General features: G+C 38.9%; 1 protein-coding gene across 4 annotated transcripts in view; it reads right to left on the reverse strand.

Annotated features, from left to right (window-relative positions):
- SLC30A9 (solute carrier family 30 member 9) overlaps nucleotides 1-19,925 on the reverse strand; it is a 98,534-nt gene extending 78,609 nt beyond the window's left edge. The window contains exons 1-3 of one of the 4 annotated variants that reach the window (XM_045997501.1): nucleotides 19,711-19,925; nucleotides 13,313-13,342; nucleotides 8,784-8,951 (exon numbers count right to left, since the gene is read on the reverse strand). In XM_045997501.1, coding sequence (XP_045853457.1) covers nucleotides 8,784-8,951; nucleotides 13,313-13,342; nucleotides 19,711-19,822 — 310 coding nt within the window. In that variant the 5' untranslated portion in view covers nucleotides 19,823-19,925. Of the gene's footprint in view, nucleotides 1-8,783; nucleotides 8,955-13,312; nucleotides 13,343-19,710 lie in introns of all 4 variants that reach the window. The other 3 variants (XM_045997500.1, XM_045997503.1, XM_045997502.1) reach the window with 3 other exon arrangements.
- Between the last annotated feature and the right edge of the window lie 6,782 nt (nucleotides 19,926-26,707).

A 26,707-nucleotide genomic window follows, 5' to 3' on the forward strand; every position in this document is an offset into this window, starting at 1 on the left:
GTGTGAGGTGATATCTCATTGTGGTTTTGATTTGTATTTCCCTGATGCCGAGTGATGTGGAGCACTTTTTCACATGTCTGTTGGCCATCTGGATGTCTTCTTTGCAGAAATGGCTGTTCATGTCCTCTGCCCATTTCTTGATTGGATTGTTTGTTCTTTGGGTGTTGAGTTTGCTAAGTTCCTTATAGATTTTGGATACTAGCCCTTTATCTTGATATGTCGTTTGCAAATATCTTCTCCCATTCTGTCAGTTGTCTTTTGGTTTTGTTAACTGTTTCCTTTGCTGTGCAAAAGCTTTTGATCTTGATGAAATCCCAATAGTTCATTTTTGCCCTTGCTTCCCTTGCCTTTGCCGATGTTCCTAGGAAGATGTTGCTGCGGCTGAGGTCGAAGAGGTTGCTGCCTGTGTTCTCCTCAAGGATTTTGATGGATTCCTTTCTCACATTGAGGTCCTTCATCCATTTGGAGTCTATTTTCGTGTGTGGTGTAAGGAAGTGGTCCAATTTCATTTTTCTGCATGTGGCTGTCCAATTTTCCCAGCACCATTTATTGAAGAGGCTGTCTTTTTTCCATTGGACATTCTTTCCTGCTTTGTCGAAGATTAGTTGACCATAGAGTTGAGGGTCTATTTCTGGGCTCTCTATTCTGTTCCACTGATCTATGTGTCTGTTTTTGTGCCAGTACCATGCTGTCTTGATGATGACAGCTTTGCAATAGAGCTTGAAGTCCGGAATTGCAATGCCACCAACGTTGGCTTTCTTTTTCAATATTCCTTTGGCTATTCGAGGTCTTTTCTGGTTCCATATAAATTTTAGGATTATTTGTTCCATTTCTTTGAAAAAAAATGGATGGGATTTTGATAGGGATTGCATTAAATGTGTAGATTGCTTTAGGTAGCATAGACATTTTCACAATATTTATTCTTCCAATCCAGGAGCATGGAACATTTTCCCATTTCTTTGTGTCTTCCTCAATTTCTTTCATAAGTACTTTATAGTTTTCTGCATATAGATTCTTAGCCCCTTTGGTTAGGTTTATTCCTAGATATCTTAGAGTTTTGGGTGCAATTGTAAATGGGATTGACTCCTTAATTTCTCTTTCTTCTGTCTTGTTGTTGGTGTACAGAAATGCAACTGATTTCTGTGCATTGATTTTATATCCTGACACTTTACTGAATTCCTGTACAAGTTCTAGCAGTTCTGGAGTGGAGTCTTTTGGGTTTTCCACATATAGTATCATATCACCTACGAAGAGTGATAGTTTGACTTCTTCTTTGCCGATTTGGATGCCTTTAATTTCTTTTTTGTTGTTTGATTGCTGAGGCTAGGACTTCTAGTACTATGTTGAATAGCAGTGGTGATAATGGACATCCCTGCCGTGTTCCTGACTTTAATGGAAAAGCTTTCAGTTTTTCTCCATTGAGAATGATATTTGCGGTGGGTTTTTCATAGATGGCTTTGATAATATTGAGGTATGTGCCCTCTATCCCTACACTTTGAAGAGTTTTGATCAGAGCATGCAACTCTTTTTTTTTTTTAATTAAAAAAAAATTTTTTTTTTTAAGATTTTATTTATTTGTCAGAGAGACAGAGTACAGGCAGGCAGAGTGACAGGCAGACGCAGAGGGAGATGAAGGCTCCCCACGGAGCAAGGAGCCCAATGTGGGACTCAATCCCAGGACGCTGGGATCATGACCTGAGCCGAAGGCAGCTGCTTAACTGACTGAGCCACCCAGGCGTCCCCAGATCATGCAACTCTTGATGTCAGGTTGTGAGTTAAGCCCACACTGGGTACAGAGATTACTTAGAAATTTTTTTAAAAATTTAAAACACACTAATTAATAACTACAGCTTATAACATTTGACACCAAACAGTTCAATATGATTTTATTTTTGTTTATTTTTATTTATTTGCAAATTCTAAAGCATCTTTATAAAAATCGATGTATCAATTTCTTAAAATTTTGTTGTAGGAAGAGAGAATAGGGCAGACAAAAGTAAGGGAAAACATTTCATCACTCACCTAGTATCTGAACAGCTAAAATCTACTGTCAAGTTTCAGAGACAACCCACTTACAATGATCAAAGTAATTCAACCACATCACATAAACAATCTGGTCCAAGACCGGTATTGTGGATATTTTTCTCACTACAAACTGTCTAGATGCTACTAATAATATAGTGCTAAGAATCATAAACAAGAAATGCAAGTAAATGGTTCAAAAACAGGTATGAATGCTTATTTGGCACACCAACAACTTTATAAACTTATACTCTATCACTGGAGTAGAATCTTTATGATTTCAATAAATAACTAGATAGTCTATCCATGAATATCTCTAGACACTTGTCTAAAGCTCAACCCCTGGCTGTTTGCCACACATCTGCTGTCATTAGCAAAATTAAAACTAATGTTACTAAAATTTAAAACATCTGAATGCTCCTTAAAAATTTAAGGATTCCTTAGCAAGTCTCTGCCTCTTAATGAGCTGTTCCTGACTTTACCATGTGACTTGAATTATTCAAAAGTCAATCTCAAATCCTTAAATATACAAATTATCTTTCAATCAAGCAATTACTTGCTATCTATCTAATGGCTAACAAGTTCTAATTTGACCTAAGCAAATTCTGAAAAATTGAGCCCAAAATAAAACCATCAGTAAACAATGTATTTCCAATATAAGAAAATAAACTACCATTTTTATTTCAGTCAGTGGAGAAAAAAGAAACCTGGTGATGGATTTCAATTTCAAGCATTTTGTATAGCAGAACCAACATTAAGTGCTTTTGCCTGAATCTATGTTCACCTCAGAAGAGTATTATACCATATTTTTTCCTTAATTATATGATTTTATCACTTGTTTCTTTTCCCATTTCTATGTTCCAATAAATATGCTTATTTCTGGAACTGAGGGACTCATTACACTCTCCATCCCTTCATCTTCTAATATCAAACTCTCAATCAATATTCGTCCCTGCAGTTCTCCATCACCACAAGGAAAAGAGAACGAATTGGTTAAAACTGCACTGGAAGCCCAGAGGGAGGATGGGGCTTAGGAAAAAGGATGAAAAACAGGCATTGTAAACACAAGCACAAGTTTCTCAAGGAATCTATAAGATATTCCCCTGTGAAAGGCATCCAACTGAAGAAAAGGTAGTCTTGAAATGTTTATTATTCCTCAAACACTCTCTTCTTCTGACACCATATTCTCCTTGGTTTCCCTCCTACCTCTCCAGACTGCTCCTTCTTAAGGATTCTCCGCAGGCTTCTCCTCTTCCATCTGCCCCTGACTCACTGGGGATTTCTGTACTGAAAGATCTTATCTCCTCACTCTGAACTCCCTTCCTGAACTGCTCCAAACACACTCATGACTTCAGTTGCCTCCTGGGTATAGTTAATAACTAATCCTAAATCTCTCCCCAAGTTAGAACTCTGCATTCACTCATTTACAAATATTTATTAAACCCCTACTACATGCAAACCACTGCTCTAAGCACTGAGGCTCCTGCTTTCGTGGGGCTTTAGAAACAAGGAGGAAATGAGAAATAAAAGAAATATTGAAAATATCAATCAGTATTAACTGCTACTCACAGAGAGAATTAAAATTAGGCTAATATTAAAGACTGACTGGGTAGCCGCTTTATTTTATTTTTTTTAAGGTTTTATTTATTTATTTGAGAGAGTAAGAGAGAGCACATGCATACACATATAAGCAAGGCAGAGGGGCAGAGGGAGAAGTGGACTCCCTGCTGAGCAGGGAGCCCCACACAGGGCTAAATCCAAGGACCCTTAGATCATGACCTGAGCCAAAGGCAGATAAGCTTAACCAACTGAATGGGTGGCTGGCTACTTTAGATGAAGTGAGTAAAGAGTGACTTTGTGCAGAGTTGACATTTTAACTAAGATATAAGTGACCAAAAGGGGTCAGCCATGTGTAGAAGGTCACTTTGGAAAGAAAACACCTAGAGCAAAAGCCCTATAATGAGAACAGGGTTTGTATTTACTAAGAACCAAAGGAGACTGGTTTGGCTGAAGAATAAAGAGCATGAAAGAGTAGAAGCACGGAGCCCAGGGAGAAGGCAGTAATCCAGCCAAGAGATGATGAGATGATGCTGTCTCGCTACAGAAAAGCAGCACACCCTACTGCCTACCAGTCATCTGTTAAGATGTCACAGAGGCACCTACAATTCAGATGTCCAAAACTAAATCACCATCTTCTCATTAAAATACACTCTCGTTTTGGCATTCCCAATTTTAGAAATCAATGAATCATCTACACAGTCATCCAATCCAGTCAGTAACCGGGAACCATGCTTTACTTGATCCTCTTCTCTTTTTCGTTAATTCAATCACCAAGTCCTAATTATTCAGCTCCTAAATCTCCAGTTCACCTACTCACTTAAAAAAATCATCACCATTATCTTAGCCTAGACCCTCATTTGTAATACTGCTCTCACTCTCCTTCCTTTCCAATGGGTTTTCTATTCAGCAACTACTATCTTTCTAAAATTTTAAATCTGATCAAGTACTTACCTTACTTACAATGTTCTAACAGATTTTCAGTGCCTAGAAAACAAAGTCCAAATTCCTCAACAAAACCTTGATGTGACTTTGCTGACCGCCTGATATGCATCCCTTGTGCTCAAAACTACAAACAACACCACCAGGTCCCATACTCACTAATCTAATCACACTAAATCACTTGTAGTTTTGCCTTTCTCTACCATTCATCACACCACTACCTAATTTTCTTTTAGGTCCCTAACTAGATAACATTTCTTCATGGAAAACTTTCTCAACCATTCCAGACTCCATTCCAACCCCTCTAAGTACTCCTGTAGCACACAGTATTTCCTCTGCCGTGGTATTTACCATGCAGTATTATTTTTGTTTGCTTAACTTTGTTTTAGTAATTTTCGTTTTAGTATAAACTCAGAGTCATTCTATTTTGCTGTCATATAAAAAGTGTTCAATAAATACATCTTGGGGTGCCTGGATGGCCAAGTCAGTTGAGCGTCCAACTCTTGATTTTGACTCTTGTCATGATCTCAGGGATGTGGGGTCAAGCCCTGAGTCTGGCTCTGTGCTCAGAGCAGATCTGCTTATCCCTCCCCCTCTGCTCCTCCCCCTGTTCTAGCTCCAAAACGAATAAATAGAACCCTTAAAAGTAAAATACTTCTTGAATAAATTAATGAATAAAGGACTTCATTTTCTTTTCTTTTTTTTTTTTAAGGACTTCATTTGAATGTTGCACAGCAGACTAGATATCCCGGACAAAATCTTTTCAAACACATTGCTAAGCTCACAAAAAATGATGCAAAGAGGGCAAAAACAAAAGGAAAGTTGAACCTCTACAGACTAAGTGAGAACACCAAAGCCAACCTTTCCCCTAAGATTTCTGTTGAGGTGTTATTTTTTCTAAAGTTTTCTTTTATTTGTTTAATTGACAGAGAGACAGAGATAGTGAGAGAGGGAACACAAGTGGCGGGGAGAGAAGGGGTGGGAAAGGGAGAGGCAGGATTCCCGCTGAGCAAGGAACCCCATGTGGGACTCAATCCCAGGACCCTGGAATCATGACCTGAGCCCAAGGCAGAGCTTAACAACTGAGCCACTCAGGCATCCCTCTGTTGAGGTTTGTAGTCTTTGAGCTTCTACTTCCATTGCTGCTAGGGGCATGAGAGACAAGAGAAGATGACTACATTCTATTCCACATGGAACATCTAACAGGAGACACCCAGAAAAAAAGCTAGACAGACAGCATAACTGTGAACTTAAAAAAAAAAAAAAAAAAAAAAAATACACACAGAAGGGAACAGTAAGAAAGCATGCCAACCTCTCCTTTGGTGTTAAATAGTGGGGACGAAAAACATAAGGCTAAGTCAGCCCTCACACAAGTTTGTAGTCTGAATTCATGCTACCAAAGTGGTCTAAAAAGTCTAGAGCAAAGAATTTAAGTTAATTTGGTCCCAAGCTGTACTCCCAGCAGCTAAGTGGGGCACAAGCAAACTATGCAGAAATGCATCTTCAATCCAGAGAGACTTCAAAGAGTTCCAAAATACTAAACTCCATGGAAAATGAATAATTCTCAATTAAAAAACAAAGATATGGCATCATGAATGAGTGCACAAAGGAAAAAGATAATATAGTAAGAACCAAAAAATTTCAGATACAATTTTCATTTATAGAATATAAAATAGACACGTTTAATACAGTAAGTAATAAAACAGGAGTTTGAAAACATAAGGAACAACAGAACAAATAAGCAAGGTGAAAAGTAAACAATTTCTAGAAATAAAGAATATAATCATTGAAATTAAAAACCCAACATACGGGGTGCCTGGGTGGCTCAGTCGGTTAAGTGCCTGCCTTTAGCTCAGGCTGAGCCCCGCCTCAAGCTCCCTGCTCAGCGGGAAGCCTGCTTCTCCCTCTCCCTCTCCCACTGCTTGTGTTCCCTCACTCTCTGTGTCTCTCTCTGTCAAATAAATAAAACCTTAAAAAAAAAAACACACACAAAAACCCAACATACATATCAACCAGTAGACCAGAGCCTAACTAACAAGGGAATTAGTAAACTAGGCAGATCTAAGAAAATAATCCAGAATTCAGGCCAGAAAGATAAAGAAATACAAAATACAACAGAGAGATTTAGAGACATGGAAAATAAAGCAAAAAGATCTAACATAATTCTTAGAGTTCCAAAAAGAGATAAGAGAGAACTGAAAACTGACTCAGTCAGTGAAGCATGTAACTCTTGATCTCAGGGTTTAGAGTTTGAGCCCCATGTTGGGTGTATAGATTACTTAAAAATCTTAAAAATAAATGAGCAAAGGGGCATCTGGGTAGCAAAGTCGGTTAAGTGTGAGTGAGACTCCTGGTTTCGGCTCAGGTTGTGCTCTCAGGGTGATGAAATCAACCCGCACACAAGACTCCACATCTACTTAGGTTCTTTCTCCATCTCCCTCTGACTCTCCCCACGAGCTTGCTCAGTCTCTCTCTCAAATAAATAAATCTTTAAATAAATAATACATTTTTAAAAAAGAGAGAGAACCAAGAAAAGGTAATAGAGAGTGACAGAGAATTACAGAATAATACTAATCCTCAGTTCCTAGAAGCCCAACAAATCTCAAGCAGGATAAATACACAGAAATACATATCTAGTATGCAGAAATACATACATAGTATAATTGCAGTTTATACCAAAGAAAAAGACTTTCAAAATAAAGTTAATCAAATTTAAAAAGCAATAAAATAGAAAATATATGAGAACAAAAGCATGATATGTGACTTCTCAACAGCAACAGAACCCAAAAGACACTGGAATAACATCTTAAATTGCCTTTACCATAAAAAGATCCTCGCCTAAAGGAACTTGTATAAGATGTACTACATCAGACAGAAAGACCAGAAAAATAAGAAAAGGTGGTTAAGAAGGATTTTAGAGAAATCTGAACAAATAATGATGTATATTGGATAGAAGGGATAGATCAGAACAGACACAAAATATTAGCCAATAAATAGCATGTAAGTTGAAAGAAAGTGACCAGAATTAAAGGATTCTAAGCTCTTTATATTTTTCAGAAAAAAATGTTAAGCTTTTTAATTACCTTTAGACTTTGAAGTATGTAGAGTATTTAACTCCCAAGCTAGTACATGTATGTGTGTGCACATGGGGGAGAAAGGATAACGCAGTGAGAAAAAAGAAAAAAAAGGCAAAAAAGAAATTAAAAAAAAAAAAAAAAAAAAAAAAACCCAGGGACGCCTGGGTGGCTCAGTCAGTTAAACATCTGCCTTGGCTCAGGTCATGATCGCAGTGTCCTGGCATCGAGTCCCACATCAGGCTCCCTGCTCAGCTGGAAGCCTACTTCTTCCTTTACTTCTGCCCTGTGCTCTCTCTCTCTCTCTCTCTGACAAATAAATAAAATCTTTTAAAAATAAAATAAAATTTAAAGAAATTTTTAAAAACCCACAAGGAAGCTCATGAGACAATGGCAGAAATATGCTCAAATATATCAGTGATAACAGTAAATATAAACAGACTAAATTTCCAATTATAAGACAAAGATTATCAAATCAGGACAAAAAAGGTTAAAGTTAAAGGATGGGAAAATAGGCAAATACTAATAACATCTGGTAGAGACACTAAAAAAAAAAAGAGTTGTTACATAAAAAGAAAGGGTGTAATGTATCAGTGTTATGTAACGACTCTAAATGTTTATGTATCTAATAACATAGCTACAAAATATGTAAAGCGAAATTTTAGGGACAACTGTTGAAGGAAAGACTGTCAAATCCACAAAATGAATGACAGAATAAGCACAAAGAAAACAGGAGGATATAATTAAGGTAAGAATAAAAATTAACCAAACAGTAAACAAACATACAATATAAATATTAAAATAAAAAGATACTACTTGGAAAAATAAGAAAATGGACAGAGTTCTGGCAAGATTAATCAAGAAAATGACAAAATTAAGAATGAAAAAAAAAGATATAACTATAAATGCTGCTAAGAGTATACAGAAACTATTATGAACTTGATGCCAGTAAATTAAACATTTAGTTTAAGTGGACAAACTCCCAGAAAAAAACAGAACTTACCTAAACTGAGTTAAAAGCAGAAAAATTAAAAGAAAGTAAATTAACAGTTTAATAGCTTTCCACAAAGTAAACATTAACCCAGATAGTTGTACATAAGTTCTATCAAACATTCAAGGGACAAATAATCTTACACAAGCTATTTCAGTATATAGAAAAAAAAATTATTTTAAAAGATTTATACACACCTGTTTCATCAAATGATGGTACTTTTTCCACTCTGAGAGTCTGTGATCCCTGTCCTTCCTTCTGAACATTTGTGGAGTATGACTTCACTTGACTCAGTGTACAAATAAATGGGTGACTATAGCGAACCATGTTTGAAAAGCTTCCCAATGTCACTACATTCTGCCATTCTACTGAAAAAAAAGAAAAAAAAATTACTTTCAAACAAACTCAGAACAAAGATTTTATACCCAATAAAACATACCCACTATGTTAGAAAGAAAATAATTTTACAGAATAACAATAAAACTTTCATTCTGCTAAATACACAAATGCACATGCCAACCCACCCTCTCTGTAGAGGTGTTTCATTGATCCCTAGGTGTATGGAGACTACGCTTTGTAAAGAAAAAATAATAATATTCTTATTCTCTAATTTGTAAATTTATTTATATAGGAAATTTTATTTTTAAAAGTCTTTTTAAAATGATTTTATTCATTTATTTATTTGAGAGAGAGCATGCACGATCAAGAGCAAAGGGAGAGGCAGAGGGACAAGGAGATTCCTCATGCAACCTGACACAGGGCTCGATCCCATGACCCTGAGACCATGGCCCAAGCCAAAGTCAGATGTTTAACCCACTGAGCCCACCCAGGTGCCCCTGGAAACTTAAAATATGTAAAATCAGATAAGACATTCTCATCATTCACCTCTTCTGAAACATCTCTGACATATGATACTTTTTATTTTGTATATGATGGTTAAACATGTTAAAAAATGTTGGCATAATGTACTTTTCAGAGTAGAGAACTCTGAGATGGAGGAGGTAAGGAGGGCTTCCTACTTAAAATTACCCTGCGTCCTTCTGCTAGCTAGAGATTTATTCCTCTTTCATTTCACAATCAATAAGCGAATTATATTAATCAGTCATTCATACTGTCACTGATTTTTTTTAATCAGATAATTAGATCAACATTTGGTGAGATCCCTCAGTACACAGGAATTCTAATTGAGGGAAGAATAGAAGACTAATTACAAAGCACTTCAGCTGCTGCATCTGGTTGACTGTGGGCTTTGGAGGGCTGAAATACTGAAGAAAAATGTATTCCACACTTGCACTGAAGTGGCAGAAAACTAAATCCGTCTTTACCTTCATGTGACCCTCATTCTTTTTTTAAAAAATTATGAGTACTAGACCTTGAGAATCTTGTGAATAATTTACATATTTTTTAAAGTGTTAGGTGAAATAATGAAGGTATATCATTAGAGATAGTCAAGTTTTTCCTGAATGGAGGGTTAAGCATTTAAGGGCTGATACTTTTCTTTCTTTCCTCCTCCCCTCCCCCCGCCCCAAGTAATCTCTACACCCAACATGGGGACTGAACTCCACCTTGAGATTGAGGGCCACATGCTTTACCTACTGAGCCAGCTGCACACCCTGAGGGTGAAACTTTTCTAACTGCTTAATAATGATCTTCCAGGGGCGCATGGGTGGCTCAGTGGGTTAAAGCCTCTGCCTTCAGCTCAGGTCATGATCCCAGGTCAAGTTCCCAGGGTCCTGGGATCGAGGCTGCATCAGGCTCTCCACTAAGCAGGGAGCCTGCTTCCTCCTCTCTCTCTCTATCTGCCTCTCTGCCTACTTGTGATCTCTGTCAACTTACTGTTTCCCTTATTTGGCAAATAATTGTTGAAGGCCCAGTATGTTTTTGGGCATTTGCCTCTATTTTTTAAAGGCTTACGCTTATACTAAAGTAAAGCAAATATAACAATGCATCTCCTTGCACATCTGTAGCCGAGGGGTGACTGGGTGGCTCAGTTGTTAAGCAGCTGCCTTTGGCTCAAGTCATGATCCCAGGGTCCTGGGATCGAGTCTTACATTGGGATCCCCACTCAGCGGGGAGCCTGGTTCTCCCTCTCCCCTGCTTGCTGCTCCCCTTACTTGTGTTCACTCTCTCTTTCTCTGGCAAATAAATAAATAAGTATAAAAAAAAATAAAGTAAAATCTGTAGCCTATCAGCCAAATCAGTGAAGCAAGGACTAAAGCAAATTTTCCTAAGAAACGCACCCTCCAGAAAAGCATCCTGTTTACCATGGCCACTGGTGTTCAGTCCTATCTATCCAAGGTATCTTTTGTGATTACTACCTAACAAAGCCAATATGCCACCAATGCTTTTTTTCCACCCACTGATCCAATGCTTATATAAGCTGTGCTAAAGTGTTTAAAGAGAGACTACTCCAGTCTTTTTTTTAAGATATTATTTATTTGTCAGAGAGAGAGAGGGCAAGCGCACAAGCAGGGGGAACATCAGGGAGAGGGATGAGCAGGCTTCCCTCTAAGCAAAGAGCCTGATGCAGGACTCAGTACCAGGACCCCAGGATCACGACCTGAGCCAAAGGCAGATGCTTAACCGATTGTGCCATGCAGCTGTCCCCACTAGCTACAGTTGAAAAAATCCTTCCTCAGAATATAAATATTTCCATGATTTGATTCTAAATGTTTTTCAAGGTTCTCCTTAGTTCTTCAAACATTACAGAAAATTTCAAACATATGTAGAGGTAGGAAAAAAACAGTACAATAAATGGCCAGGTACTCATTGCCCACCTTCAGCAATTATCAACTCATGGTGAACCTAGTCTTATATCTACCTGCACCAATACTTCCTCACCTCCATGTTAATTTGATGTAAATCTCAGACATAAAATTATTTATTTATATGTTTATTTATAAACATTTTATTTATTTGAGGTAGAAAGCACAAGCTGCGGGGAGGGGCAGAGGCAAAGGAGGATGGGGACTCCCCACTGAGCAGGGAGCCCAACGTGGGGCTTAATCCCAGAACCCTGGGATCATGACCTGAGCCAAACGCAGACACTTAACTAACTGAGCCACCCAGGCACCCCTCAGACATAAAATAATTTAATTCATAAAATTTTCCATACGTATTCTAAAAGACAAGAACTAAAAAACACAGCCAAACCACCATGATAAAACATAAGCAATGCCTTATATCATCAAATATCATCAATTTCTAACTGTTACAAGTGTTGTAATTTTTTGTGTGTAAACAGATCCTAATAAGATCCATTTACTATTGTTGATTGAGATGTCTTTTGAGTTTCCTGAAAGCCACAGGGTGTATTTTTTTTCAGCACAGGGCCTGAATCCATAACCCTGAGATTAAGACCTGAGCTAAGATCAAGAGTCACTCAGTCACCAACTGAGCTACCCAGGTGCCCCCAGGATGTCTTTTTTTTTTTTTTTTTCTTTTTAAGAGCCATTTTTAAATTGAAGAAATCAAGTTATTTGTCCTAAATTTTTGTCCTGGTAGTTTTCCAGTCTGAATTCTGCTGACTTAATTCCCACGGTGTTGTTTAACCTGTTCTTCTGTATGTTCTATAAATCGACGATGTGAAGGTTTTATCAAAATTCTGATTCTTTTTATTAGAACAAACACTACTTATTAAGCAATGATGAGTTCTGGGACGCCTGACTGGCTCAGCTGGTATAGCTAGCAGTTCCTGATCTCACAGCCTTGAGTTTGAGCCCCATGTTGGGCCTAGAGCCTACTTTAAAAAAAAAAAAAAAAAAAAAAAAAAAAAAGCAGTGGTAGGTGTTTTCATCAAGTACCACATAATGTTTGGTTGTCTCTTTATTTGTGTAGTGTTTGCTATTGTTCAGTGCCCAGAACCATTTATCCATTAGGTGGGTATAAAATGGTGATATTCAAATTTTACCACTCTTCTTCATTTGTCAGAACACTTCAAAAAGAAAATTCCCCCCATATATTTGGTTACTCAGCAGTACAGTTTACAAGAAAATCAGACTAAATTTTCTCCTTACTTACCAGTTCTCAAAATAATGAGTTCACTACGTACTATCCTGAAGTGACACAGTAATTTGTGTATGTATCATTATTTCATAGATTTAAACATTATTTGATCTATTTCAATCCATTTTAGTTGCTCTGATTAATGGTCAAATGGTCCCATTTTTGGCCAAAGGGTCTCTTCAAATTGACTCCTGCATTCTTTAGACACTAACCTGAAATAATCTTTGATAGCTTCCTTGCTAGCTGTTCCAAAAAGTCCTTAATTTTTAACTTCAGTAGAATTTCAGGTATCAGCAACTTAAAAAGTACACATCAGGCATTAATGCAAGATCAAAAACTGCACAAAACTGGAACACATTTTACCATCTTTAACATTTTACTCTAAAAAATATATAGGACCACATTTGATTCAATAAACCAAATATAATATCTAAAACACAGCAACTGAAACGCAACCATTAAAAAAACAAAAAAGGAAATGCACAGGCGCCTGGGTGACTTAGTCAGTTAAGGGTCTGCCTTTGGCTCAGGTCAGGAAGGGCTTCCTGTCAGCGGAGACTCTACTTCTCCCTCTCCCTCTGCTTGTGCTTGCGCTCTCTCTCTCTAATAAATAAAATCTTCAAAAAAAAGAAAGAAAGAAAGAACCATTTTTAAATCAATTACTGAATTCATTAGTTAATACTTGGATGAAGAAAAATAGTTAAAAAAAAATAGTACCCACCACTAATATATCCTTTCTTCAAGGTGACATCTAAAATAAGATACATACAGAAGATTAATCTTTTTGAAAGTCTGGTGCTCACAGTTCTTGGACTTGGGACTTGGACGAGGACTTCTCATCGCTGTATATATAAGAGCTATTTCTTCATCAAGACTGCGGAGAGACTCTTGTCAGTCTAGTTACAATAATCACTCCTCTCCCGCTTTTTTTTTTTTTTTTACTGTTATTGCCTCTGTAGCTCCTAACAATCACTGCTGATAAGCACTCGTCCTCTCTCTCCAATCTGGTTTGTCACCTACCATTTCCTCTGGCTTTAAAAGGAAATTTGGACCTCTTTTTCACACTACAACAAACAACAAAAGAAACTGTTTGTCTCATGAAAACTGACAATTCTGTCTTCTGGATATGTTGCTCCTACAATAACCATAACTATAAACAAAAAGATTTCTTGCAGTTTGTACTGTTTTCTTACTGGCTCATTTAAGGGCTAGAGAATCAAACTTGTAGCCTACACCTTCTAAAGATCAATCTCTTTATTTAAGAGACTATTTCAGTAGTTTTGCCCCCAAATTCCTAAAGCACAGACGTTGATCATGTTATACTTAATTTTATAAGAGGTTAGTGTGAACTTAAAATACACAATAAGCAGAGTAGCACAGCAGAGGCATGCTGGGCCCATTAAATACACAATAATATGCAAAAATTGTTCTTTGTGGTAATATCATGAAAAAACTTAAATGTTTCCTAATAGAAAAATAATTAAGTTATGAGAGGTCCCTATATTTTCATTATGTATATATTTAAATCTTTTACGAATGTGGGACATATTCATCATGTTGCATTTAAAAAAAAGCAAGAGACAAAACAACATAGTGGGATTTCAACTATTAAAAATGTGGCTGGGGGGGTACCTGGTTGGCTCAGTCAGTAGAGCATGTGACTCTTGGGGTTGTGAGTTTGAGCCCCATACTGGTGCAGAGCCTACTTTTAAAAAATGTTACTGGGGAAATATCTATATTATGCACAATTTTTACTCTATAACGCTTTGCTGTACTTTCAAAAATGCCTAAATTTTTAAAAACTAAGAATGTAGTCATTGCCAAATTACTTCTATTATTATTACTACTAATAGTAACAGTATCTAGTTTATTTTAATGCTTTCAGCTAGCCAAAAATGCAGAAAATCTTTTGTGCCTATCATCTACCAAGTGAAAGTGTAACCTAGATCAGGTAGCTCAGGCTTGACGACTATTACTGGATGTGATTTTTATCCAGCAATAGGGAAGTTCTGTTTTTTGGTTTTGGGTTTTTTTTTTTAAGAAAATGAGATCGGGGCAACTTCCTGCACTGCCTCTTGGTACACATTTCTATTGCACTTAATTCTTGTTAATATTTGCTTAGACAAATAAAAACAACAATATCTAATATATTCAGGGTTTACCAAGTGCCACTGTCCAAAATACTTCACCTGTATTACCACATTGTATAATTTATACTCCAAAACATACCTCAAAGCCACCTACTTCCTTCCATCTTCATTGCTAGCTACCAAGGCCTAGCCACAGCCTTGTCTGCCTAGCAACTCCCAAAAGATCTCTTTAATTCACACTTTCCTTTCCAAACCCGTTTTCCACATAGTAGACTGCTATTTTTTAAAATATTGCCTTTTAGGGCGCCTGGGTGGCTCAGTCGGTTAAGTGACTGCCTTCGGCTCGGGTCATGATCCCAGGGTCCTGGAATCGAACCCTGCATCGGGCTCCCTGTTCGGTGGAGAACCTGCTTCTCCCTCTCCCTCTGCCTACCTGTGCTCACTCTCACTCTCTCTCTCTCTCTCTCTCTCTCTCTGTCAAATAAATAAATAAATAAAATCTTAAAATTTTATATATATATATATATAGCCTTTTAAATCTATGGCCTAAAAGGCTCCAGTACCTCTCAAACTTCATTTCATTTCCTCCTCTCCCTTATCCGAGCCACAGAAGTTTTCTTTTCTGCTCCTGAATACTAGTAGTCTGATCTCTAGGGTTCCTGTTTGCTCTACCTGGATTGCTCTTCACCGCAGATCTTCACCTGGCTTGCTCATTTTCATTTTTCAAGACTTGACTCAGTCACTGCTTCCTCAGCATATCTACAGAAATGGCCTCTGCTAGTTACTTTCTAGCCCATCACCCAGTTTACTTCTTTCCTAGTACTCGGCCATGTTTTCTCATTCCCGGTGTCTGCCCAATAAAGGAGGATACTAAGTCTGTCTTGTTCAGCACCACAGCACCAGCAACAATGCTTCAGACCTCTTTGCTGAACTGAACCTCACTCACTAAAAGTTAGGAGGAACATAGTATAGTTAGCATCATTTTACAGCTACAAATCCTATCATTTACTTGAACTACATAGAATCATGGTGTCAGCCTGCCAGAATGGTCTTTGTTAGTTATTCAAAGGGGGGGGGGGGCAGTGGGCACAACAAAACAAAATTCTTGTCAGATTAGAGACAAGAATAAAATACAAAAATTTAATTTACACTCTTCACTTAAAACTGCACTTCTATTAACCTCAGATTTAAGCAAAAGCACATGTCCATTAATTTGGTATACTATACTTAAAGGAGAATCCTCCCATCTCAAATTTTTGCCAAATGAGTCAAGGCATAAATATATGAAAAATAAGTGTTCTATGAAAAGTCAGAGAAACTTAAAAAGGAAATATTTACTATAGAAACTAAGTCACATTTTTATAATATAAGAGGATTATGTTTATTATAGATTGTTTGAAAAACACAGTTAATAAAAAAATTTTTCTAGAGAAACTTATTGTTAATATCACAGTATATATTCTTAACTGTACTTTTTTCTAGTTTTACCTAATAGTATAAAAGCATTTTCCCCAGGCACCTGGGTGGCTCAGTTGGTTAAGCTACTGTCTTCGGCTCAGGTCATGATTCTGGAGTCCGGGGATCGAGTCCCGCATCAGGCTCCCTGCTTGGCAGAGTCTGCTTCTCCCTCTGAGCCTCCCCCATCTCATGTTCTCTCTCTCTCTCTCAAATAAATAAATAAAATATATATATTTAAAAGCATTTTCCCCTGTCACTATTCTTCTAAATTGATTTTTTTTAATGTTGCATGTATCAACAGCCCATAATAAAGGCACCGTAATATACTTAAGTTTCCAACTCTCTATAACCATAAATGTTATCAATTTATTACTATGAATAATGAACTTGTGCACACATTATAATACCCGTCTAATTATTTCTTTATATAGTTTTAAAGAGAATCACTCGGGGTGGGGGGGGCAGCACCTGGGAGGCTCAGTCAGTTAAGTGTCTGCCTTTGGCTCAGGTCATGATCTCAGGGTTCTGGGATTGAGTCCCATGTCGGGCTCTGTGTGGAGTGTGCTTGTCCCTGTCCCTCTGCTCCTCCCCGCACCGCCTTTCTCAAATAAATAAAAGCTTTTAAAAAAATACAATCACTGGGTCAGAAAGTATAAAACTTTAAAAATTTTTTTTTTTTTTTTTTGTTTAGATTTTACTCACTCATTTGACAGAGAGAGAACACACATATATAGGCGGTGCAGCAGGCTGAGGGTGAAACAGGCTCCCAGATGAACAGGGAGCAGGATGCAGGGCTCCTCGATCCCAGGACTCTGGGATCATGACCTGAACCAAAGGCAGACGCCCAATTGAGCCACCCAAGCACCCCTAAAGTTCTTTTCATAAAAGAATAACTGACCACCAGAACACTGAATTTTATGTTCCAACCAATAGAAAAAGAGAGTTCCTGCTTTCCTGCACCCTCAATATGAGGTATCAATATGAAAAGATAGCCAATATGAGACAGGCAATGAGTAGCAAATCCTTAAGCTTTATTTCTATACTTATTGGTAAGTATGGTACATTTTACATTTTTATATGCCACCTGAACTCCCTTATGAACTCACTCATATCCTTCACCCATTTTTTTTTTTACTAGAAGATACAGTAGTACATAAGACTTCTTCATAAATTAGGGATACATATTTTATAACTGCCCTGTCCAGTACAGTAGTCACTGTTCACTGAGCCCTTGAAATGTGACTATTCTGAACTAAAATGTGCTAAATGTAAAATAGACACTGGACTTCGAAGATTTAGTACAAAAAGATGATGTAAAACATCTCAAAAATTTTATCTCGATTAAAATTAACTATCTGTTTTTACTGTTTCACATATGGCTATAAGACAACCCAAGATTACATACATGGCTCATGTTATCTTTCTTTCGGACCCTGGCGCCCCTCCTTTTCACCTTTATACTGAGCTTTCAGGGGGGCCTGGGTGGCTCAGTGGGTTGAAGCCTCTGTCTTCGGCTCAGGTCATGATCTCAGGGTCCTGGGATTGAGCCCCGCATCAGGCTCTCTGCTCAGCAGGGAGCCTGCCTCCTCCTCTCTCTGCCTGACTCTCTGTCTACTTGTGATCTGTCTCTGTCAAAGAAATAAATAAAATCTTTAAAAAATAAATAAATAAATAAACAAACTGAGCTTTCAGTGTATAGGCATTTCACATTTTTAAGTATGCAGATAAAGCAACAGTTTCCCTTAAGGTTTCCTTCTCTCCTTATTCTTTTTAAGTCTATCCCCTCTGACATACAGGAATTTTAGAAGCATAAATTTTATTTCTTGACAAAGAAAAATATCTGTTTTTAGATTTTTCCCCCGAAAGTTTTCAGATATCATTTTCTTCTTTTATGCATCTGACTTAAATAGTACCCTTTCCTAATGCTTTTTAAATTTTACTATAATGGCTGTCCTTTTAAAAACTGTTTCAGTTATTATTGGAACTAAATTTTCACAAAGGAGGTTATTTTTAAAACCTACTATGTATTAAGTGTGAAAACACATTTTAATTTTCTGGTGATAAACATTCCAAAGAACTTTGCAAAGTCATTCTGACCAAAGAAATAGGTACTCATTATCTGTGGTTCACAGACGGGTGAAACAAAGAGTACATAATTTTCGGCATGATGATGGCTATAGAGAGTAAAATTACAAATTACACAATTTCAAGTCCTTTCTACCGACTTAGAAGGCAGGTTACCCAGTATACCTAACTTAAGTGTAAAATGCCAAAATTGCTTGGTAAATAGAATCAACTATGCTAGAAAGTTTACTTGGGAATTTTTAGAGTATGGTATACTCAAGATTCATTTTGTTCATAAGAGAACCAGCTGTATTGCCAATACAGGGAAAAAAAGAAAAACCTCAACTTTTCTATCCCCACCAAGAAGTCACAGAACATGATGTTAAAATTAACCATTCTGAAATTTTAAAAGTTTTTACATTTATTGCAAATAAATGATACTAATATATTCTCATTTATCTTCACAGCTTATCACTATATCTATATATATCACTATAACTTGTTACTTTTAAACTTAAATGACTGGACTACAAGTTCTAACTTCTATTGCCAGGCCACAAACATGCTACAAGCTTTTTCGAACATGAATTTTTGGAAAATGTTATCTATAAACACTCTATGCTCAAGAATCAAAGGAATTAAACTAGGGGCAGATTTGGATCTGTTTTTTCTCTCTGTTCTCGAGGGGTGAAGCTATTATGGCATCCCAAGCTACAGCAAAAACGTAGGGAAGCCTGACTAAAACTTACAAATTCAATGCTATTTTGGAAACTGTGGGACAACTTAAATTTGAGTAAAAAAAGAATGCTTAAGGAGAGGGATAAAAATTCTCCTCAACCACGTTTTTCTGGGTTACAGCTCCATTACACAGGTTTTCACCACAAAGATCGTTCAACGAAACTGAACAGTTAGTTTGCTTTATTATCCAAAACTGGATTCATTCAATGACTGTGGCATGGTCATATCCTCATACTTAAGAAAGATTCGTAAATGATGAGTAGCACCCCCATCCCTCACTCTCTCCTCCCTTCTTAGGAAATTTATGGAAAAAGTTAGGAAAACGGAAAAAGGAGCAGGGCAAGAAAATCTGGTGAGCCAAAGGCGCTCAATGAAGGGGAGCCAATGAACTCGAAAGACCCTGGCACTTTTAGGTTTCCATAATTTCTCACTGCCTGGGGGAGAGGGGCTGTCATCGCGGGACACCGCGATGCGCACGTAGCATTTTATCTGGTACAAATGGTTGTCTTCACATATGTGACCCGGCCCGGGAGCTACCTGCAAGTTTCCGTGGGAGTTGTGCTAGGGCGTTGGGGAAAACCAGGGTCTGGGAGAGCTGTCAGAGGTCCCTGACACCTGGGCGAGCCGAACTGCAAAGACACAGATCCGAAAGGAAGGTTCTGGGGTTGGAGAAGGACAAGCGGCCGAAATGCCCGAGGCGAGGCGCCGAGCTCGGCCTGCTCCTCCAGGTCGGCTGCCGCGGAGTCAGCGGCCGAGGCGGGACACTCACCCTGGCGCTCGCTGGAGCCGTGGGCCGCCGCCCTGCAGCGCAGATGGAGCCGGCAGAGGGAGGACCAGCTACATCTGTGGGCCGCAGTGGCGGCGGCCAAGCCCGGTAACATCCTGGCGGGGCAAAGGCCCCCACTCGGACACCACCTCCTGCCTCCGCGACGCCGCGGGGATCAACTGACTCCATAGACTGGACACCGGGTAACACTCACGCCTGCGCCGCCGTAGGCGGCCTCACTGACCCGGAAATGGTAACAGCATTTATCGGCGCCCGTCGGGCAGGCGGCGGAAGTGACGTAACGAGGAACGCACACCCAGAGCCCATGTCTCCGCGGACCGGGACCGGCGGCGTGGGCAGGGCGTGGCTGCAGTTAGGGTTTGGTGTCCGCTGTTTTCCCCCCCGCATCTGTTCCTTTTCACTTTCGGTGGAAAGCATCGCGTAACTTGTTTTCATCTAAACGGGACAGCTTTGGGAGAGGTGACAGGGACTTTTCCGGCGTCTGCCCGCTCCTGTTTTCTGAGCTCGGAACTCGATCGGTGGTGGTGGAAATGGGAAGAAAGGTGGAAAGGCAGGATGCTGGCTTTCTTTACCTCGTTCGGAGCCTTCCTGGATGAGCCTAAACCGCAGCTCACGTACCGAACTCACTAGTCTCCGAACCTGGCCACAGTACTTCATTCTTCTCTTTGTAAGACACCTTCGTGTAGCCGGTACATGAAGGCAAGTACTCACTTTGGGATCAGTGTTGCCCCGTGCTAACCTCTGAACCTCAGATTCTCGTGTGTAATGTAGTAAAGTAAGACTTTCATGTGTTCACGATTTGCCTGAGTAAACGGAGATGTGCAGACTTAGGAACAGGAGCCAGTCTGGATCTAGGGAGAAAGAGACAGGAACGATATTCACCGCGGTAAGCACCGCCGTGTTTACAACCATGACACGCGAGTTCAAGTCTCAGCGCAAACTCGGGAGAGGCTTTCCCTAACTGCCCTGGCTGTATGTGGTAGGGCTGGTTATTTTCTACCCGGTTGCCTTGTATATTTTCTTCAAATGCTTATCACTATTCGAAATTATCTGTGTATTTTTTTTTTTTTTAATTTTCTGTCTCTCAGAATCGAAAATAAGAATCAGGATGCTAGAATCTTAGGTTTTGTACATTGCTTTTTCCAAGGGAGTAAAACAGTAGCTGACACAACCAATAAATGGAGTGGAATGCATGGGTGTTTGTTTTGAAATCAATCTGAGTAGCTCAACTATGTTACTACACAATAGTTATTTCAAAGGGAAATAAATTAGCATGTTCCTAATTTTGAGAGAATCAAGTCTTTTTTGCTAATTGAGATAACCAGATTAGTGAAGTCAGAGTGATGATATTATCACAAGAATGGTAAAGTTATTCTTATGATAATAATTCTATGACAAACATAGTTTAAAACGTTAAATGGTCAGGGCACCTCAGTGGCTTAATCGATTAAGGCCCCCCCCCTTTTTTCCCCTTAAGATTAGATGGTTGGTTTTTTTTTGACACAGGGCGTGAGAGAGAAAAAGGGGGGTGTGTGTGGGCGCCTGGGTGGCTCAGTGGGTTAAAGCCTCTGCCTTCAGCTCAGGTCATGATCCCAGGGTCCTGGGATCCAGCCCGGCATTGGGCTCTCTGCTTCGCAGGGAGCCTGCTTCCTCCTCTCTCTCTCTCTGCCTGCCTCTCTGCCTAGTTGTGATTTCTCTCTGTCAAATAAATATTTTAAAAAGGGGGGACGCCGGAGAGAGAGAGGAGCCAGATGAGGCCCAATGATAGGATACTGGGATCATTACCTGAGTCAAGGTAGACACCCAACCTACTGAGCCACCCAGGTGCCCTGCCCCTAAGTGGCCCACTCTTTTTTTTTTTTTTTTTTCGTTTGTTTATTTACAGCATAACAGTGTTCATTGTTTTGGCATCACACCCAGTGCTCCATGCAGTACGTGCCCTCCCTATTACCCACCACCTGGTTCCTCAACCTCCCACCCTTCCCCCCCCCCCCTTCAAAACCCTCTGGTTGTTTTTCAGAGTCCATAGTCTCTCATGGTTCATCTCCCCTTCCAGTTTCCCTCAACTCCCTCTCCTCTCCCTCTCCCCATGTCCTCCATGTTATTTGTTATGCTCCACAAATAAGTGAGACCATATGATACTTGACACTCTCTGCTTGACTTATTTCGCTCAGCATAATTTCTTCCAGTCCCGTCTATGTTGCTACAAAAGTTGGGTATTCATCCTTTCTGATGGAGGCATAATACTCCATTGTGTATATGGACCACATCTTCCTTATCCATTCATCCGTGGAAGGGCATCTTGGTTCTTTCCACAGTTTGGCGACCATAGCCATTGCTGCAATAAACATTGGGGTACAGATGGCCCTTCTTTTCACTACATCTGTATCTTTGGGGTAAATACCCAGCAGTGCAATTGCAGGGTCATAGGGAAGCTCTATTCTTAATTTCTTCAGGAAACTCCACATGGTTCTCCAAAGTGGCTGCACTAACTTGCATTCCCACCAACAGTGTAAGAGGGTTCCCCTTTCTCCACATCCTCTCCAACACACGTTGTTTCCTGTCTTGCTAATTTTTAAGTGGCCCACTCTTGATTTCATCTCAGGTCGTGATCTTGGGATGGTGGGATGGAGCCCTCGCCTTCTGTTCTTCTCTTGCAGTACTCTCACCCCCTCTCTCTCAAACAAAAATCTTTAAAAAATAATAATTTTACCACTTATTTGATTACCTTCCTTCTCTTAAAAAAAATATTAAGTGGACATTTTAAAATGTGCCATAAATATTCATAACCTCAAGATTACTCAAATACCTGCATATTACTGGAAAGTTCTTATCTCTTCCTTGTCAATAGATCTTAACAGAAATTCAGCTCTAGGATATAAAATACATAAAGGCTTAGCTCTTATGTAAATATCCATTGACGTTCACTATAATGCTTACCTGCTTTGGATTCTTAAAGTAGCCCCTGGTTTCTTAACTTTGTATTAAGTTATTAATTAATTTTGATAAATTAATTTTGTATTAATTTTGTAAATTAATTTTGATAAACTATTAATTTTGTATTAACTTTGATAAAATTACTGTATTAATTTTGATAAAACTCCAGAAGCCTTGACTTCCCAAATAAATTTGAGGAACACAGCAGATCATGCTGAGTTATCTTGTTTATGCCTCAAAATGCTCTGTCAAATAAGGTCTCCATGGACTTGCATTAAAATATTTCTGCAGCTGTCTTGGTGTTTACACCTATATTGTCATTATCTACTTGTCCTGCTGGACAGTCCTCAAAATTTCCCCAAGTGCTGAAAATTGAAGCAGTCTGTTTTAAAGCTCCCTAGGAGAATTTCCTTTGATCCTAAATGAGAAATCCTATCCTTACCAAGAGACTTTGCCTTACTGCTCCACTCAGACACGTTCAACAGCTGCCTATATGTATTAAATGGATTAGATTCCAATATCATGGAGCTTATTTTCTATCAAACAAGACAGAAAATTTCAAAAGAAACACAAAATTTCACATAGTAATATTATTAGGGGTGCCTGGTTGGTTCAGTCGGTAGAGCATACGACTCTTGATCTTGGGGTTCAGTTTGAGCCCCATGTTTGGGGTTAATCCATGTTGGGTTTACTTAAAAAATGATGTTATTAGTAATAATGTTGATCATTTACTAATCGCCACACTCTCCATGTGCATTATCTCATTCATAACACTTGAGCAAGTTAAAGATAAGGAAACTAAGGCAGAGATCTTGCTTTTAACCACTCAGGTTACTTTCCAAATCAGTGGGTTTTATCCTTTGGGTGAAAACATCAGGTCTTTCAAATGATTTGAATGACAACATGATCTTTTGTCTCCAGAAATGTAGGTCAAGAGAGCATGTCCCTACATTTCTTAATATATGATCAACATGATACTGAGCTTCAAAAAAATAAAGTTTCATGAGGATTTGTGATATAAATAGATGCCTAAATATAATTATTAAGTCAGAGAGATGGAAATAGAAGTAGGAAAGGAGTGAAGTGTCATTTGATTATTAGCATACACCACAACACCTGCAGGGTTTTCCATGAACTCTGAAGAAGTTCTTTCAGGAATTTGTTTCTGTAATTGAGCTGTTTCTTGGTTTCACCTTGTCTATTACTTTGGGAAAACAATGATTCTGATCATGAGACAAACTTGGCCATTTATTTGGAAAATTGACTTAGTCCATTGCGATATAAAATGAGTGGTTCTGTCATGAGGTATACTAAGAACACAAATTTAATTTTGAATGCATCTATCTGTGGGCATCATGTTTGTTGCGTGCAGGATTGGGGGTGGAGGGAGCTTGCCCACCTAAACACTTCAAAAAGAAAATGCCATGTATGTGGCTAAAAGGGAGACTCCCTGGCCACAGCCAAGGGTGTCAGAGCCTGCTGTACAAACATGGTCAGAAGCAGTGTGGGTCTGCACGGACATAGTCTGCATGTATAGGCAAACATCTGCATAAGTAAAGAAAGTGAAATGTGAATTTGACATGATGTCTGACCACGCTGCTAATCCTCCTCTCCATTTTTCAGAGCTGTTGAGTGATTTTCCCAAGACCACTCAGCAAGGATGGACTAGAACACGGAATCAGACACAGATCCTCTGATTCCAAATCTGTATGTGTGTGAGCATGGGCTGCAAGGGGGAGAGGCAGAGGTTGGTTGTTCTGATGGGTTTTCTCCCCACATTATTTGTGAAGTAACTTGTTTCTTGATCACAATTATTACATGATATAACTGTATAGTAACTCCACTTGGCATTTAGTAGGTTCACCCTGCCAGTTCCATCCAGGGATAAAAAGAGTGATTTCTCCAGTGATGACCATATTCCTGGGTCCTAGCTCTCTTATCCGTCTTAGCTTCTCCAATAACAGCCCCTTCTGCAATTCATTTTGTTAAGTTGGGAGAATATTTTTATATATAAATTTATATATATGTATCTTTCACCATGTGGGCCCCTAGCTCCTTTCCTCAGAGGTTAGTGATCAGCGGATTACAGGCATTACAGTTGGGCAAATCAATTTACCAAATACTCCTGGGGACAGAGGAGACTGCAATGTTTGATAACCTTTATCCTTGAGAAAAATAAGCTGGGTACTGAGAGCAAGTAGTATTGGTACTTTGGGGAAGGGCAGCATTTGTGGAAGAGAGTCCATTTCTTATGCAGAGCCACAAGTGGGGGCACCAGAAGAAATTCTCATAGGTTTTTAAAATTTTAAATTTTTATTGAAGTATAATACACAGATGAAAGCACAAATCTTAAGGGCACACCTCTAAGGATTTTTAACTAAGGAACAAAACTATGTTAACAGTACATGGCATTACCAGCTTCCCAGAAGCGTCTCTTCCACTCACTACTCTCCCGCCCTTCAAGGGAACAGGAATCCTGCATCTAACAACATAGACTGATCTTCCCTGTTTGGGGACTTTCTATGCATGAATTGTGTACACTGTGTATTCTTTCATAGGACATATGAAAGAGCCTAGTTTCTTTACTTCAGTATTATGTTTATGGGATTCTTACGGTTTTCATTCTCACAGCTATGTAAGATCCCATGGTATAGGTATCCCTCAGTTTACCCATTTTCCTGCTGATTCGCATCTGGGTAGTTTCAATTCGGGGCTATTACAAACTATCAGGGACACGTGTATGTGTTTCTGATGGATATACTCCTAGGACTAAAATTACTGCACACTTCCAACTTTAGCAGGTACTAGCAGTTTTCCAAAGTAGTTGTAAAAATATATACTCCCAAGTGCAGTATGTGAAAGTTCTGTTTCCTCATGACCACACCAACATTTGCTACCATCTTCTTTTTTAGCCTCATGGTAGGTATGGAGGCGCATGGCATTGCAGCTTTAGTTTGCATTTCCTTGATGGTAAGTAAAGCTGGTTACCTTTTTAAATATATATTTGTCCATTTGGATATCCTTTCATATTCTATTCAAGACTGTTATTGCCCACCTTTCTTTTGATCTGTATGATTGGTTTGTATGAGTCTTAATTGATTTGTATATTCTGGAAACAAGTCCCTTGCTGGATATATGTATTACAAATATCTTCCACTCTGTGAGTTCTTACCATTTTTTAGTGGTGTCTTTTAAGGAAAGGAAGTTCTTAATGTTACATTATCACATTCTCCAAGTTAACAATTTATTTCACTAATAGTTAATATATTTTGTGTTCTATTTTGAAAATCTGTACTTACGCTATGGTACTTGTAAAATTCTGTAGCATCTTCAAGATGAGGAGAGTGGTATCTCCATCCCCATCTGTATGTTTGCTTAACCACAGGCTTGCTGACCTATTCCAGTGCTATGAATTTGGGAGGAAATTTTGAGCACTGGGGGTGATGGTACAGAGAGCAGAGACTGTGGATCCTGACTGATCCTACAGACCTCAAGCTCGGATCACAGAGAGTAACTGAGATTGAAATCTGTAGACTTGTTACAGAACAACCAAACCTGGGACAACGGGTATGTGTGTTTCAGGTCAATGTATTTCCCACTGGCAGCCAGTAGTCAACTGATGGATACAGCAAGTCTTGCAGAGAACTATCAAAGCGTAGGGAGCTGCTTGGGATTGAATTTCTCCTCAGCGGGGCCTGTTGGGAATTCTCATGTGTCCTCACGGACAAGTAGCTAGATAAGCCACAACGACCTACAGAAAGGGAACAGCAACTTTACTACACTCGTGCATTTGAGAGATCACCTATTTCCCTTGTTGAGCTCCTGACCCCATCATCAGAAAAGCAAGCACATGGAAGAGAAAGACGTGTGTGAAGTGAGTTGGAACCACAGGTCCCATTTACACCCTGGAGGGATATGAGTGGTTTTTTTTTTTAACTTTTATTTTTTTATTTTAAGGATTAATTTTTTTGACAGACAGAGATCACAAGTAGGCAGAGAGGCAGGGAGAGAGAGGAAGGGAAGCAGGCTCCCTGTTGAGCGG

The sequence above is a fragment of the Meles meles genome, chromosome 2 (assembly GCF_922984935.1).
Source record: "Meles meles chromosome 2, mMelMel3.1 paternal haplotype, whole genome shotgun sequence".
Lineage (NCBI taxonomy): Eukaryota > Metazoa > Chordata > Mammalia > Carnivora > Mustelidae > Meles > Meles meles.